The 14,361-nt window shown below is 41.6% G+C and overlaps 1 protein-coding gene across 2 annotated transcripts in view; it reads right to left on the bottom strand.

Moving 5' to 3' along the window:
* The window catches only part of DNHD1 (dynein heavy chain domain 1), a 66,857-nt gene that overhangs the window by 50,710 nt on the left and 1,786 nt on the right, over window positions 1-14,361 (bottom strand). For both annotated transcript variants that reach the window (XM_070626119.1, XM_070626120.1), the window contains exons 4-7: window positions 10,903-11,076; window positions 6,127-6,330; window positions 5,936-6,046; window positions 4,194-4,350 (exon numbers count right to left, since the gene is read on the bottom strand). In XM_070626119.1, coding sequence (XP_070482220.1) covers window positions 4,194-4,350; window positions 5,936-6,046; window positions 6,127-6,330; window positions 10,903-11,076 — 646 coding nt within the window. The remainder of the gene's footprint in view (window positions 1-4,193; window positions 4,351-5,935; window positions 6,047-6,126; window positions 6,331-10,902; window positions 11,077-14,361) is intronic.

Genomic DNA, 14,361 nt, shown 5'->3' with positions numbered 1-14,361 from the left:
GAGATTTACTGAAGGAATAATCTTTAGGAAACAAACCTCTAAGGGTGGGAGGGAAGTAAAACAAGGAGGGGACAGCGCCAAGCAAGGTACAGCGAAGGTGGTTCTTGGTCTGATGCGAAGGGGAGATGGCTTTGGAATGTACATCATATTGTAGAGTTGTCCCACCACAAGACAAGGAGCCAGAAAAACAAGTCCACATGAAACTGGAAAGGGAATGGGAAAGCTGTTCCACATGAAAGAGACTGAAGAGAAGTGACTGCTAAATGCAACGCATGATTCTGGATTGGATCCTGAAGCAGGAAAAAAACATAGCAATAAAGAAAATTATTGGAATAATTGGCAAATTTTTAATAAGACTGTGGGTTAGATAACAGAATTGTATCAAAGCAAAATTGCCTAATTTCTGATGACTGTACTAGAGTCATAGAGGAAAATGTCCTTGTTCTTATGAAAAACACACTGGCATACATAGGGGTAACGGGACTTGACATCTACAACTTACTCTCAAACAGTTCAGAAAAATAATGTATATGCATAGAAAAAGAAAGAGCATAGGTGATAAAGTAAATGGGACAAAATAACAATCTGGGTAAAAGGTATATGAGAGTTTATTACACTATCCTTGCAACTCTCCTAATAAGTTTGAAATTATATCAAAATAAAAAGTTACACAGAAAGAAAGAGGAAGAAAGAAAGAGGAAGAGAGGAAGGAAGGGAGGGAGGGAGGGAGGCAGTGAGGGAGGAAGGAGGAAAAACGGTTTACCCCAGAAAGGCAAAGGTGGTCTAACACTGACAGTTTGCCTTATTAATAGACTAAAGGAAAAAAATCCCATCATCATCTAAATAGAAGCAGAAAAAAAATGACTGGACAGAATTCAACTCCCATTCATGATAGAACCTTATAGCAAACTAGGAATCAATGAGAACTTCCTTAAAAATTGACAAAGGGTATCTACCAAACGCTCACATTTAATATCTTTATTTATTTAACATTTCAAATCTATTCTAGTTATTAGTAATGCTACAGTTTAATGGGCAGCAGCGTGCTTTTATTCAGCGCAGATCACAAGCTTGCTTCTCTAACAATACAGTCGACTAGCTGGGATGATTACTGATCTTCTCCTTCCCTACTTCCACCCCTTTGGGGGGACTGCCAATAGGAACAGGTTCCATTCCCGTCTACATAGCAGCACAGACTGTGGCTCCACATATTGCATGTGCTTGTCTTTTCACTCTTTTTATGGTGCTTTTTTAAAAGTTAATTTTAATATAGACAAATTTATTAATTGTTTTATTGTTTAAAATTTTTATATTTTGTTTAAGAAATCCTGAGATAAAAATATTATTGTATATTGCCCTGTGAAAGCTTTCTGGATTGTCCTTTCACAATTATGTCTTTTTATGCACCATAAATTAATATTTGGGTATGGTGTAGCAACTATTAGAAAAAAATAATGTTTTAAAATACCATTGGGGCTGGCCCCGTGGCCAAGTGGTTAAGTTCGCGCGCTCTGCTGCAGGCGGCCCAGTGTTTCGTTGGTTCGAATCCTGGGCGCGGACATGGCACTGCTCGTCAGACCATGCTGAGGCAGCGTCCCACATGCCACAACTAGAAGGACCCACAACGAAGAATATACAACTATGTACCAGGGGGCTTTGGGGAGAAAAAGGAAAAAAATAAAATCTTTAAAAAAAAAAATACCATTTACAATAACAACAAAAAAATATCAAGCATCCAGTAATAAACCTAATGAAATACATTCAAGACCTCTACTGGAAACCTATAAAACCTTGTTAAAAGAAATTAAAGAAACGAAAATAAATAGAGATCAAATGTTCACAGATTAGGAAATGAAAAATTGTCAAGATATCAGTTCTCCCCGAAATTGATCTATAGATTCAAAGCAAGCCAACAAAATAATCCTTTAAACTATTTTGTGGAGATTAATAAGCTGATTCTAAACTTTGTATGGAAATTCCAAGAACCTAGAGTAGTCAGGGAAATCCTGAAAAACAAAAAATTGTAGGACTTACAATACCAGATATCAAGACTTATCATAAAGCTACAATAATTAAGACAGTTGTGACTTGAAAAAAAGATAGACAGACCAATAGAACAAAAGGAAGTCCAGAAATAGACCAACACATATACAATTGCCTGATTTAATAAAAGGACACCACTGTAATTAAGTAGGGGAAAGGACAGGCTTTTCAATAAGTAGGAAAAATAAAACTTGACTGTCACCTCACATCATACATAAAATTTAATTTGAAGTGAACCATAGAACCATTTCTAAACGTGAAAGAAAAGGCAATAAAATTTCTTTGGGGTAGGCAAAGATTTCTTAAACCAGGACTCAGAAGGTACTAACCAAAAATATTGATTAAATGAACTTTATGAAAATTAGGAAGTTCTGCTAATCAAAAGACATCATTAAAATAGTAAAAAGGTAAGTCACAGACTGGTAGAAAATACCTACAATACATACATATATTTGATACATATTATATATAAAGAACTCCTACAAATTAATAGGAAAAAAACAGGCAACCAATAAAAATGAGCAACAGAGTTAGACACTTCACAGAAGAGGGTAACAAAATGGCCAATAAACATATGAAAAGATGCTCAACATCATTTGTAATCATAGAAACACAAATTAAAACCACAATGAGATATCACGGTAAACCCACCAGTTCGGCTACAGGTAAAACTCTGACAATACCAAGCGTCAGTGAGAAGACAGGACAACTGGAAGTCTCCCATGCAGTTGGCAGGAATATAAACTGGTACAACCACTCTAAAAAACTGTCTGGCACTGCAAAACATACATATACCCTATTCCAGCAATTCCACTACTGGCATAAATACCCCAAACAAATGAGTGCTTATGTCCACCAACAGATATGTACGACAAAGACATGTTCAAGGCAGCATTATCCATAATAGTGAAAACCTGGAGCCAATCCAAACGTCCATCGATAGGAGAATTAACAAATAAATTGTGGTACATTCATACAGGGAAATACTACATAGCGTACAAAAGAGTGAACCACTAGTACCTGAATATTAAGGATAAATCTCACTAATAGAATGTTGAGTGAAAAAAAAGGTGGACAGAAAAGAGCACATGCTGTCTGATTCCATTTAAATAAAATTCAAAATCAGACAAAAGTAATCTCTGGTGACAGAGGTCAGGGTAGTGGTTACCTTTGGGGGCATTGACAATTGAGGAAACAGAGAGCTGGCTGAGGTGCTGGAAATGCTCTACACCCTGTTCCAGGTAGTGGTTACATGGAAGTATACATATGCAAATATTTCAAAACTGTACACTTAAAATTTGTTTACTGCATGGAAACAATCTCTTAATAAAAAGAATAACTACTGACTATAAAAATTATAACTATTTTTGTGACATTAAAATAAAGGTGGGGTTTATGAACTGGGAGGTAGAGAAAGGCTGTAGAGCAGCTCACCCCCACCTTCTGCCCCATTCAGCTTAGTGCAATGGCAGATCCAGCTGTTATTGTCTGGAGGCTAAAGGCCATTTCCCCGTATGAACATACCAAAGGCCTTCACATCACTTTTCACTTTCACAAAATCTGGGTGGGTTCCCTCTCTTGGAACTGGACTATCTGTAGACAAAGATTAGTCGGAGAACTGTGTGAATATCCAGCCCCACCTGACAGACAACAAACTGTAATGGTAAGTCCTGGGCAAGAGGCAAGTACACAGCAGGGCCTCCCAGGGCCCTAGACAGGAGGCATGTACCACAGATGCAAAGCAGGCGTAATTAGGAAGGACACCATCACTGGATGCTTCCACCAGCCACAGCGGCCTGCCAAAGGTTTAAGATAGGTTCAAAGATAAGCCCAGCAGCATGAAAGATCAGGATTCCAACTCTCAAATTCCGTAATGCTTCTGGCTCAAACAACTGAAAAAATAGACATTATGTTCCTTCTCCTCCCTGCTCAAGGCCAGGACCAACCTTCAGGGAAAGGTTGAGTCCAAGTCTCTGCCCATCTGTTACTGATCCATCCACCCAGAGCAGAGACTGCTGTTGCCGGGCTCTGAGACAACTGCAGGGTCCAGGCCACCCAAGGGATCCCAGGAGAACTTAAGCCAAGTAGAGGCTGGAACTCTAGTGAGCTCAGCTTGGAGAAAATGTTGACAATAGACTAGAACCTCTTACCAGTCGAAGGATGGATGCGCAGAGGTGCAGGCAGCGCTGGAGCTCCCGCAGAGCCTTGTGCTTCTCCTTGGCCAGAGCCCGCTGCAGATCTAGCAGCTCATAGGACCGATCTGGCTCCTGGGGGAGCCAGGACACGGAGTGCAGCTCCTGCAGAAGCCTGGAATCAAGGGTTAAGCTGGTCAGAGCTGACATCTCGGCTCTCTTTCCTTGGACACCTTTGACTTCTTCCTAGCCCAGCTCACCTCAGAATAAGCAAAAGTTGAGAAAGGTTATAATATTCCCAGTGACCAACAGTGACACCTTCTGCCTGAGAGTTCTTTGGAAGAATTCAAGCCCAGGAAGTTGCTGGCTGGGGAATTCTTTGGGAATGGCCTGGAGTATGTGCAAATGTTTACATGAGTGATCTTTCTGCCAGAAGAGAGGGTCAAATAGATCCTAAGATCTGACTTAGGAGGAGAGATTACAGAGGCTTCTTCCCCTGGAATAGGGCAAGCTGAGGACCCTAAAAGTCTCGATGAACAGGTGAGTTTTAGGATCAAAGGTGATGAACCTCCACCTTCCAAATGGGCTGACCATCCCTGAGGAAACCCATTTCTGTTACCCACTCCCCCACCACCCACCCTGAGAACTCCACATCTCTAAACATCCTTGAAAAACATGAAAGACTCCATTTAAGCAGAAGATGATCATAATGGGTGTCATTTATTCAGTACCAATTAAGAGGCATTGAACATGGTACTTCATATTCAGTCTCATTTAACTCTCACTACAGCTGTGTAGCAGAAATCTTTATCCTGAGTTTTCAGATCAGGAAACGGAGGCTCAGAGAGTAAAGCCCGTGCTAGTATTCAGGATTTAAATTCAGATCCAGCCTCCAAGCTCATACGTTTTTAATTACACCATGATGATTAGGTTAGACTGGAAGATGCCTAGAGCAGAGGTTGCAAACTACTAGCCCATGGGTTTTCATATTATGTACCACTAAGAGTTAGCCAGCACAGCGTTTTAATAAAAACTTGAGCTAACCAAAAATTAAGAAATTTTACAACAAAGTGTGGATTTCTAGGAAATCCTGAAAATAAGGTGGCTGACATGCTGGAGCCATACTCCCAATGGCAACAGTCAATTGGAACTGAGTAGTGACTGTCCTCTTTAGATGTAATCTCCAGACTGCAGTCCCCACACTCCCTAATGTCTTGCACCTAACCCAATGCATTTCTTCTTTAGCTCCTGTTGGGTCCCATAGGTTTTTGAGTTCACAACTCCTATCACAGAAGATAACTCAAGAGGCTGAGGAGTACAGAGAAACCAAGAAAGTACTGAAAATAGGAATAACTAAGCTTTTCCAAAAAAAGAATCCAAGAAATACCATGGAAAGAGCAGAGAGTTCAGATTCAAACACCTGAATTAGAGTCCCAGATTTGATACTTAATAATTGTGTGATCTGGGGCAAGCTGATGTAGGAATATGTAATTACATGGAGATATGTTCAGAATGAATTATTCAGAGAAAAAAACTAGTTACTTAATAATATGCAAAGTATGTGATATATATGTGATAGAAAAAAGACCACAAAAGTAGGCAACAAAATGTTCATAGTAGTTATTTATGGGTGGTGAGATTAAAGATTTTTCACCTTTGTGCTTTTTTGTATTTTCCAAATTTTCCACAAGAAACATATTATTACCTTTTATAAAAATTACTTTAAAAAATCCATTTAAGTTGTGTTTTGAAGACCTCACCTGCTAATATGGAGCAGCCCCGTTCCAAAGTGGGGCACAGCACAGAGCAGATGCTTCTCTAGGAAAGTCCGACGCCATTGCAGCCCCTGCAACTTCATACTCTTCTTCCAACTGCAGATCAGAAGGCAGGGACAATGTGCCACAGCTCTCTGCAACACTTCCCCCCAAATTCCATACCCATCATCACCTACCAGGCCAAGGCCTTGCGTAAGAGGCAATACTTGAAGAATGGAATGAACTGGAGTTGTTGCCAAAGGACAGAGTGGCGGTGCCAGGTTCCCAGTGTCATTGTCTCACTGCCCTCCACAGGATGTACATGTAGGATCCCAAAGGGAGAGAAGATGTAGTGCTCAGGATTCACCTTGTTTGGTGGCACCACCGTCAGGCTGTAGGGCCTTTAAAAGAAGAGCTCTGATCAGTGGCAGCCCTAGGAATTTGAGAAGACTTCAGGAAGGGACAAAAGAAGGACAGGGAGATGAAAAAAGGAGGCAGGAAGGAAGGCAGAAGAAAAGGGGAAGAGAGGAAAGAGAGACGAAGGATCTTCAAACTAGAAAGATGGAACAAATGTTATTACGAAGAAATGGAAGCCAAAGATAGATAGGAAGAAAGAAAAAGGCACCTAGCCAGTTCCAAGAAGTTCCTATCTCCAAACCCAGATACGTTACATCCCATCAAATCTAAGATACTATCAGTTGTAAGATGCAGCACTTTTTTTTATGAAACACTAAAATAAAACTGCTGCCAATACGATACTCCACCAATTTGTAAGAAGCATCGCAATTTCAGAGATGTTGAAATGTGAAAAAAATGTGCATTTTAGAAATGATAAAATACATATATCCCTAAATACTGAAATAATATGCAGAGATAATCACGGAATGCTGTTTAGAGTAACCGAGAATGAGGAAAAGCAGGGGGCAACTAAAAGGCCAGACACAGGCCATTAAAGAGGAAACCTGCAACCTCGTGAGCCAGACTCGTTCATGTCTCCAGAGCCACTTTAAAGTCCTACAAGTTCTCCTACTTCAGTGAGATGTACCTACAGCCCACATTACGCACAATTTATGTGGAGCTGTATAGTAGTTGAATGTAATTGCAGTAGACTAGCATAATGCTATGGGCACATTTAACAAAGCATGTATTAATTTTTATTTTGTAGTTTTCTTTTCATAACTTGGAGCCAGTAATATTTTTAAGTATTAAATATATTTTAAAGCTCTTTAAAAGCTGTATGTCCTAGGTCTTATGCCTATAATACCTAAGAGAAAAAATGGGTCTCCTCTATATCTCATTTCTCTCAACTCTCTAGAATAGGTTATTAAGCAAATAACTTGAGTATTGGATAGATACCAGAATGATCTCACTAAGTCAAGTCATACAAAATTTTAGTTCATTCCTGATAAAGTGACTAGATCTTCTGGAGTATTATTTTCCCCAAATTACAGATGAGAAAACTGAAACAAAGAGAAGTTATAACTTTGCCTAAGGTAGTTAAGAGAAGAATAGAGGATTTAAAACCAAATTTACCTGACTCAATCCCCCTCTCTTAACCACTGGGCCATTTGGCTTCCATAGGATAGCTTCCTATCCTAACTGGGCCCTGGCTCTCCCAAGGGGACACTCCTTTCTGCATGACTTTCTGGATGGAGGCTGCTCTTTCTGCACAGGGCCAGAAATTAGAGAGCAGTCTCTTCACTTCCCACGGCTCCTTTGGGGAATATTCACTTATTCTACAAATGCTTATGATGCCAAGCACTGTGTCAGGCACTGAGGATACAGCAGCGAACAAGAAAAATCCAGTCCTTGACTTCATGAAGCTCAGTTAAACCATTATCAAGTTCCCCTCTGTCCAGGTGCTGTGATGGGAGATGAGGACATAAAGAAAACTACTACATAGTCCTTGTCCTCAAAGGATGCAGATTAATTGGAGCATTAAGTGATGTTAGAGAGTAAATGGGGCAAGTCAAGATCTTCCTGAGTCCCAGATCCATATATTCAACTGATGCCAAAACACCTCACACTCTATGTCTGCACATATCTGAGACACAGCAAGTTCTATACTGAACTGATCATTTACTCCCTCCAAATCTGTTCCTATTTTGGGTAATTCATTCATTCATTTAACAAATGTCACTAAGTTTCTATTCTATGCTAAATTCTTCTAAGCCCTGAGAATACATTGCTAAATATAACAAAACAAACTTCTTGCCCAGGTAGAGCTCTCATTCTACTGGAGAAGAAAGACGATAAACATAGAGGGGAGGATGGGGGAAGAGGAAGAAAAGGAGATTGGCAGTGCCAGGGGAGGAGGGAGTGCAATTTTAGATGCGGGGGAGAAGGTGGGGAGGTGATAGTTGAGCAAATACTCTAAGGAAGTGAAGGAATAAATTCGTAGGCAAAATCCCTAAGTATGAATCAAAATCTAGGACAAATACAAGAAAAATTTGATAAATTCAAACACACTGAACAAAACCCTGTTACATGGCAAATAAACATACAAAATGCAACAATAAAGGCCAGGCTCCTACTTTTGCTGATGGTACACTAGAAATTTGGACCAACACTCCCACTTGAGAATAACTAGAAAAGTTAGGCAAAAAATATCTGGATAAAATATGAAAATCATCTGTGTGAATGCATCAGATAACCCACAAATCAAATCCCATGGGCTTTGGGTTGGGACCCTGGTTACAATATCAGTTGAACCAGAAAACACTTCCCTCCTTGGTCAGGGCCCTGAACTACAACTTCTGTTCTTCAGCTTTCTGAGTCTCAGCTCCTCTTCTCAGACTCTAGGAGCATATAGTAAAACTGACACACAATTGCCTCTGCTGGAATTGACAGGCGCCTCTGTTTGGGGAAAGCAGCACCAAATGCTAAACTCACTTCCCTGGGTTCCTCCTTTGGCAGATGTTGGTCCTGTAATTATTCACTTCTTTTTTAGTTCTCTTGCTCATGGTTTCTGGTCTTTCTATGTACCTAATTATCTTTGATTGTGCTGCTTCTCTGATTATGACTGAGTTGATAGTTTAAAGTCTTAAGCTTGTAATTTTCTTTCTGTAACTCTCCACCATGGTCAACAGGCATCCCATCCCACACTGCTACTATTACTATCATTACTGCCAGGCAGTCAAGCATAGTAGTCACGAGGTGTCAGTAGGTAGTTCATCATATTCAACCACAAGTGATAATTTAATTATTTGTGATGTCACTACATGTCCTGGATTACTTGTATCCTATTTCCCATTAGCAAGGAGTTCGGCATTGTTCAAGGCCAAGGTCATTACCAAAACAATATCAGAATCCCATATTTGAGGATCATTTCCTGGGACCACTTATGTATCAGTTAGGGGCCAGTCAGGAAAACAGAAACTGTACTAGGCATTTCAACAAAGTGAATTAACAGACAGAATGTGTTTTTTTAAAAGGTGTCAGAGGACTGAAAAAGCAAAAATGGAAGACTAAGGTAGCACAGAAATAAGAACTGCCGGAAATGGATGCAGCTTCAGAACTAGAGGAACAAAGAGAAGAGGTTTGGGTTCTTAGAAGCTATGAGCTTAGAGGAGGGGCTGGTAGAGTTGGGACTTGGATTTCTAAGGAGATGCTGCCTGGCTGCTATCAGTGCCTAAGGAGTTTGGAAGAGGGGCCTTGAGAGTTGAGACTCAGAACTCTAATGGGAAGGTGCCACCCAGCTGGTGTGTGTACCTCTCAGGATCATGAAGAAGCTGATTTAGAAAGTGCCTGCTGCTGCCGGGGTGAAGGACCATTTCTGGGGCAACGCTGACAGGAAGAGCAAGCAAAGGAAGAAGAAAGTCTCTTCTCCTCTGATCCTGCTGTCCAGTCTCTTTCTAGCGCCCCCATTAATCAAACCTAACAGGAGGCCAGCTGGAAAAGGAGAAATGGAGTTTGCAGAGTCTCATGCCCAGTATCACAAAGCAGAGAGAGAAGAGTAGAATTACAGCCAAGAGACAATTGCTTAATAACTGACACAATGCTCTCAGCAAATGTTTGTTAAATAAATTGATCAGTAAATGAATGGATGATACAGATCATTGGTGCTACCTAAGTTCAGAAGAAAGAGATCAGTATATGCAGGAAAGAAGGCTCTCTCTGGGAGAGTGTATCAGATGTGGCTTAAGAGCACGGACTTTTAAGATAGTCCTGGGTTTAAGTCCTGTTTCCACCACTTACTATGTGTCTTTGGACAAGTTACTTAGGCTGTCTATGAACCAGTCTACTCATCTCATGTATGGAAATAACAATAGCACCTAGCTGGTAGGTAAGAATTAGATAACACACGTCATGTGTTAATTACCACAATGCCTCATATATAGAAAAGCTTGATTAACGCTAAGTATTACTATTATTTCTGGGAAGAGATGGGACTTTCATTGGGCCTTTAAAACTAGGTAAGATTTGGATCTAATGGAAGAAAGTGAATGAATGCCTCTTGAGTCATGTGGAATGAAGAGACTTGTTTTTATAGCCCCAGAGATAAAACTAGGACCAGGAGGTAGAGGTTAAATAAAGCAGATTTTGGTTCAGTCTAAGGAATGGATGCCTTGGGGGAACACAAAGCTTCCTTGACTGTAAAGATTTAAACAAACACCTGGTTTTTACATTGGAGTTGGAAGAGATCACCATTAAATTCCCTTCTGAGGTGATGATCAAATGTTTCTATCATTCTAAGACAGAATAAAGAAGACAGAGCAAAAAGTAAAAAAGGATGACTAAGATGAAGGGGTGTGAGAGCAAAGGGGTCCAAAGACGAGGTGCAGAGTGGAGAAGAGGAGGCTGAGGAGAAGGGAAGAGGGCGGAAACTGGGAGACAGAGAAGAAATGAGAGGGGAGAATGAGAAATGAGAAGGATAGGAGAAGAGCACGTGTGGAGAGGAGGAGGGAAGATGGCAGGGGAGGAAACCAGGGAGTGTGGGGAGTAGGAGAAGGGGTCTGGGCAGAGGCACTCACCTAAAGTACCGGCTGGGAGCCACATTGAGGTAGAGGAAGTGGATCTTCTTCAGGCACCTCTCTGCCTTCAAAATGGTCATCACCTGGCTACCCAGCAGGGAAGTCTGAGGTACAAAGCCAGTGCTTCCCCTACGGAAGGGCTTCTCCCCAGGAACTTCAGAGTCAAGCTGAGGCCTGTATGATAAAAAATCAGGAGAGAAGAGGCAGAGCAAAGAGGTCAGGTTGCTACTGTTGGCCAGTGAGAGGAGGAGCTAGATCAGGTGACTGAGAGTACCTGATTTGGCACTGTCAGAGCCTGTCTACTGCCACTAAGGTGTCCACAGACTGAGCAAATGCAGTGCATGATGCAACACACAGGCAGCTATACTCACACAGACCTGTGCATGAACCACTCCCCTTTCTGATAAATGAATAATCATTCTAGATTAATTGTGATTACTATGAAGTCAGTATTATACGATATTGAGCAAAAGTAATGGGAATACTTTGTTTTCCCAACTCGTTTTCCCACCTTGCCAGCCCACAGTCCCTGATTTCTCCTCTCTGACAACCTTCCTAACCTTCTAGATCTCCTATCTTTCCTCCCATTATACCTGCTTTCCAACTCTGCATGATCTCCATGCCTGTGACTCTTTCTTGCTCTTCCCCCAACATCACAACCTCTAGTTTCACATCATTTCCTTTCCAGCCAGGATCCAATGGTGCATCCTTCAACCCCTCATCCTTTGATAACGTCAATCCTCTTACCCTTCTACCACATCAGTCAACAAAACTGATATGGGAAAATTAATTATCCAAGAAACTGGAAGTTAATTACCTGGACTAAATAATTTTGGTTGGGGTGACCTCAGAGCACACACACACAAAAAAACTCTGAATAACCAAACAGACTTAAACAGGGTATACTAGTGTCTTTAACTGACACAAACCTAGATCAACAGAACAAGTTACCCCAGAGATAATCCTATTCTAAAGTTTATATCAACAATAGGGTTCATGATCTTGATGTTGGATCAGAACATCTTAATAGTGTAATTGCTATTAAAAGTTCATCTTCTCAACCATTAAACTCCTACATGACCTAGGTACATTCAGAGGATCACAGAACCAGGAATATGGGCTCATCTATAGATTCCTGGTATCCGGTCTCAACTGTGGGCTCACTCTGCTCTGATGTCTTATACACGTCCTCAGGCAGCTATCTCTCCTCAGCTGCTATTCCAGACCGCCACCTACCCCCATGCCCAGCCCCGCTAAGCCCCCAGTCCCACCCCTTCTCTGCCTTCTTCCCTGCCCAAAGAAAACTTAGGTTCTCAGCCATGAAATTCCTCAAGTTCAGCTGCCTTCCTACACATTTATCTGCACATACTCGCATCTTAATCTTGTCTCCCAGTTTGAGAGGAAGGAGTGTCCTTTCTTCTCTGCAAGGCTATTCCTCCATTTGTGCTCTGAATCCCTTATTCCCTCTTCATGATGTCTCTCCTTCTTCTTCCCCTTAGCCTATATTTATTCATTGATACTCTATAAATATTTACTGAGCACCCACTTCTCAAGCACTGTCTTAAGGGCTATGAACATCTCTTCATCTTTTTTTTTTTAAAAAAGAGTCCTACCCAGACGCCATTATTCTTTTAATCTGCTGTCCTATTATCGCTCTCTCCCTTTCAAGCCAAGCTTCATGAAAGAATAGTAAAATGCAATTTCTACTTCTTCATCTCCCATTCACTCCTGAATACACTACAATCCGATAGTCTCCTCACAAAACTCCACTGAAACTGCTGTTGCCAATCTTCTCTTTGTTGCTAAATCCAACAAACAATTTTCACATTTTTCTTACTTGCCTCAGTAGCATTTAACACCACTGACTACTCTCTCCTCCTTGAAATCCTCCTCTTATTTCACCTCCTAACCTGTGAGATATTTTGTTAACTCTAATCTAGACCCAGACTCCTCTGACGTGCTTTCCCCCAACTGTACACACGTACACACACACACACACACGTCCCAGGGGAGCAACCAGGGGAAAGGCAGTGTTCTTTGATTTTGTAGCACTTATCACAATTTGTAATTATATTTTACTTGTATCAATTTATTTAACATCCATCTCCCTAACTAAAGTGTAACACCCCAAGGGAAGGGATTGAGTCTGTCTTATTTACTTCTGTATCCTCAGTATCTAGCAGTTCCTGATATGTATTAGGTATCCAATAATACTTGTTGAATGAATGAATGCCTAGGAGGCCAGTCCTGGAGAACTTCATGCAAATTAAGCCACATTAGCTAAGCCTCAGAGATTTACTGCCAGGCCCATAGAGAGGGCAGAGAACTTGACCCCTTCCCAACATCTCTGCCAATTTTCACTTCAATTAAGTTCCCCCAGGAAAGAAAAACTATACGCAGGGCACAGGGCAGGTCTTTGAAGAAGGAAGAGTCTGTGCGGTTATTGAAGGTATAAATTGTTGACTCTGGCCACCTTCCCTCAGGGCCCCAGAAGCCTGCCTATCTGTCCACCATTAGGGCTTCAAGGCTTCAGGAAAAACTTGACCCAGCCATAAACTTAGAGCAAAATCTGAGGAAGCCAACCTTGATTAAAGGTAAAATCACCTTCTTCCCAGACAGTGAATGTGTCACAAACAAGCTGCAAAGCACTTAGAGGAGGCCAGCCACATAGTGGTAAAGTTTGCATGCTCCGCTTTGGTGCCCTGGGGTTTGCTGGTTTGGATGCTGGGCATGGACCTACACACTGCTCATCAAGCCATGCTGTGGCGGCATCCCACATCAAAGACCCAGAAGGACTTACAACTAGGACATAGAACTATGCCTGGGGCTTTGGGGAGGAAAAAACAAAAAGAGGAAGATTGGCAACACATATTAGCTTAGGGCCACTCTTCCTCACCAAAAAAAAGCAAAGCACTTAGAAAATCAGGCCAGAAGATGGGGAGAAATTCCAAGACTAGAGTTAGAGGACCCTCAGAAGAGGGTTCCACAGGCATCCTGAAATCTTGAACAGAGCAATGAGAGCCAGACTGGGGGAAAAAAACATCATTTAAGGGGCCAGGATACCCAGGCTGGCAGGGCAGGCAGAAGGCGCTGGAAAGGTCAGAATGAAAGTCCCCCAGGCAGTGCTGCCAACTCTAATCTATCTTCGAGCTGGCTTCGCCCACATAGGCATGAGTGGGAAGGCCCCTCGGACAAGTACACAGCGAGGAGCACTCTGAGGGAAGGACACAGCATCCAGCATCCAGTACTAGGTGGGGCCAGAGGCAAGGCTCAGGGATTATGAATGAGTGAGAAAAAGAACTAAGCAGGCTTCCAGCACCATCAGAGAAGGAACACTCAAGCTGTTTTCTGAAGCCTTGGCTTCCTCATGACTGACTTTGATTTTCATGAATTTCTGCATTTGCCTATGGGAATTAACACTAAGACCACGGGGTTTATTTTGTAGAACAAAAGGAAGAG

This window comes from Equus przewalskii, chromosome 6 (assembly GCF_037783145.1).
Source record: "Equus przewalskii isolate Varuska chromosome 6, EquPr2, whole genome shotgun sequence".
Classification (NCBI taxonomy): Eukaryota; Metazoa; Chordata; class Mammalia; order Perissodactyla; family Equidae; genus Equus; species Equus przewalskii.
Note: the sequence above shows the minus strand (reverse complement) of the source record. Positions and strands in the feature narration are given on the sequence as shown.